This window comes from Montipora capricornis, chromosome 4 (assembly GCF_036669925.1).
Source record: "Montipora capricornis isolate CH-2021 chromosome 4, ASM3666992v2, whole genome shotgun sequence".
Lineage (NCBI taxonomy): Eukaryota > Metazoa > Cnidaria > Anthozoa > Scleractinia > Acroporidae > Montipora > Montipora capricornis.
The window spans coordinates 40,993,158-40,996,004 of NC_090886.1; the positions used below are offsets into that span (position 1 = coordinate 40,993,158).

Below are 2,847 nucleotides of genomic sequence, written 5' to 3' on the forward strand. Positions count from 1 at the left end.
CAAGTTAATTTGATCATTTATCTCAAGTTTTCCGAAAAACATGATGCCACAATACGTGACATATCCGCGATATGCACACAATGAGCCAAGCGTGATCCCGCTGGGGTATTGTTGTTCAGGAAGACGCTCAATTATTTCTTATTTGCAAATGAAAACTCACTTTATCATAAATTACTCTTTCTCTGTACATTATTTTAAGAGGAAATGTTTGTCACTGTGAAATATTTAGAACAAGTTCAGAATATACCTGTGCTTGGATTTTTGATTGAGAACAGAAAGTTGTGAAAACATACAATGAGCTTCATTTTGCCATCACTGAAAAAGGTTGATGAATTCTGGCCTTTCTCTAACAGAACTGCAGAACAAAAATGATAAACGACTGCTCCTAGGTATATGTTAGACACACTACCGTCAATTTGGATGAGAAAAGATAAAAGGCATCTTGATAGATTGCTCTTTAGTTAACAAAAACATTTGCAACTAAAATATTTGTATCAGAAGAAAAATACCAACATTTTTTTAACTGTGATGCACGTGAAATTAAAAAAAATGCCCATTGAGGGCCTCAGAAAACTTTGACACAAAAGATGCACGAGTTGTACCGATAATTAATTTAGCAGCGTGTTTCACCCATATTGACCCAACGTAGTTCAGGACAAATTATGCCTTTTATTAACATCACAGCTGCTTGAAAACTCACATCAGAGTCTTAATCAAAACCACGCGGTCCCCCTCTTAGAATGCCTCAATACTGTTCTTTATTTCTTCATTTTATTCCCACCATGATACAAATCACGGCTAACGCGAAGCGTTCATATTCGATGTAATATTCCTGTACAGGTATTGGCCCGTCGGACTGTTCATTCAAAATCTAGAACGAAGTTCCTACTTCACAACAAATATCGCTGTGGGATCATTTACATCTGAACATTACTCCAGAACTTTACAAAAGATCGTTTTTGTGTAATAAACAATCTAATAAAGTTTATGATAACTCTTCAGATACTCCATGGGCTCGACAAAAAATTCCCTGTTTAAAATTAATCCCAACGTCTTATTTGTAAAACCCTCGGACATCAAAAGCCTTGGGCACGCGCACTCCTGATGCAATGTACACAGACGACATAAAATCAACAACTTTAATTGCTTCTTTTTTGTACACTTCAGTTCAATAAATTTCATGAATTCATATTACGCCTACCTGAATTTTTGAGATGTTTTGCAATGGCCGGAGTGAAAAATATTGATCTGCAAAGATTTCTTTGTGGTATTAGTTGATTACGAATTTGCGAACTGCGACAAATCGCGTATGGGAAGCCCTGATATCAAAGACTGGTCGAGCGGAGACCAATTTTTTTACTACCACAGAAAACGACGAGTGTGAGAGCGCGCGAAATTTATCAGCCGTCATGAAAGATCTCCTCCGAGGCCATGAATCAGCATTAATTTAAATTTCTCTCTCCATGTAGATGTGTCATGTAGATGTGTCATCGAATGACCGGTCATTATGTTGTAGGTTCGATTGCACTTTGATGGATTGTTGGAGACTCGAATTGGCGACAATCCAATTTGTGGTATTTATAGAATGTATTTAAGTTTTTGTCGAGAACGATTCTTTCATGAAGCAAAAGTGTTTCCCGAAACACTGGCTGAACAATTCGCTTTCTTTTCTTCCTTTAAACAACAGCTTCTTGCTCATAATTATCGAGTCTGCTGAAATCATCCAACTTCCTTTGACTTGTATCGAGTTCTTTAAGATTCAGGCCGTATCGGGTTTCAAGGACAGTTTCTAAGTTAATCCATCTAAAATAGACAACGATTATTTACACGTAAGATTTCCGGTGAAAAAGCACGACATTTCCATGTGCATTCAAAATTATAACCAAGTTACCTACTTGGATGCATTCCTGATTCAAAATAAAAATAAATTTAGCCTCCTTCACTCCAATCTTCCACTCCCCTAATGTCAAAACATTAATAATAAAAAACCCTTACCTTTTGCAAGTCCGAATGAAGTTGCTCGTTCTCTTCTGTAAGACCAGCAACTGTTTCTCGTTTATTTTGGTTGTCCGTTTCCGAGTTTGTCTGCAGTGTTTTCAGTTCATTTCGCAATGCTATTAAATCCGCTTGAAGTTCATGAACACGAGAATCGTTCCCATCCTGCAAGCGTTCTACTTTTAATTTCAGCTCATACTTGTCCTGTTCCAATTCCTATACAAAGGAAAAAAATTGGTCTGCGGTTCAAATTTTGCTGGTGATAAGATTTTAGCCAACTGAGACATTCAAGAAATCTCATTGACAACCCGCTCTGTTACAAAACAAGTTCACTCGCGCGTAAAAAAAGCGACGACATTGAAATGAAACGGAAAACTTCGTACCTCTACAACCTGGGAATACTCTTCTTGTAAAAGCTCATGATTCCGATTAAGTTCTTCGTTTTTTTCAAGTAAAGCTTTCCCCAGCTCTGCTGCCAACAAAAGGTCTTTTTCTTTCTGAGCTAGTTGTCGATAGATGTCATCATCATCCCCTTCAAGTCCATCTCTATCGTCCGTCAAAGATTTCCCTTCGTCGCTTATTCCGTTGCAGAAATCTCGCTCGTAATCACAACCTCCTCCCTCGAGGTCTTGCTCACCGTGAAAATTCTCGACTCCAATGTCATAGTCGTTCATGTCCAAAGTATAAACAGCACGCGTAGGGAACTTCATTTGCTTAGCTTCCAATCGACCGCCATAACTTCCACGCATCAATAGGCAGTCGCACATGACCCAAAAGAAGAAAAGACGTAATGTTTTACGTAGAAACAATATTCAATTTGCATGAAACTTGCCATTGTTTGAACTAGCGTGC

At 38.1% G+C, this 2,847-nt stretch overlaps 1 protein-coding gene across 1 annotated transcript; it reads right to left on the minus strand.

The window, feature by feature from the left end:
• Positions 1 to 1,018: 1,018 nt before the first annotated feature.
• Positions 1,019 to 2,847, minus strand: LOC138044731 (bicaudal D-related protein homolog). Its single transcript, XM_068891163.1, has 3 exons — positions 2,379 to 2,847; positions 1,996 to 2,211; positions 1,019 to 1,803 (listed from the first exon to the last, which is right to left on the minus strand). Exons 1-3 carry the CDS (start codon positions 2,760 to 2,762, stop codon positions 1,795 to 1,797), a joined length of 609 nt encoding a protein of 202 aa, XP_068747264.1. The 5' UTR covers positions 2,763 to 2,847; the 3' UTR covers positions 1,019 to 1,794.

Bases quoted from the DNA above. Each gene is read 5' to 3' on its own strand.
- LOC138044731 (XM_068891163.1), bottom strand. From the start codon at position 2,762: ATGTGCGACTGCCTATTGATGCGTGGAAGTTATGGCGGTCGATTGGAA. The intron at 2,212-2,378 runs GTACGAAGTTTT...TCCTTTGTATAG, and splicing joins AGTATTCCCAGGTTGTAGAG to GAATTGGAACAGGACAAGTA.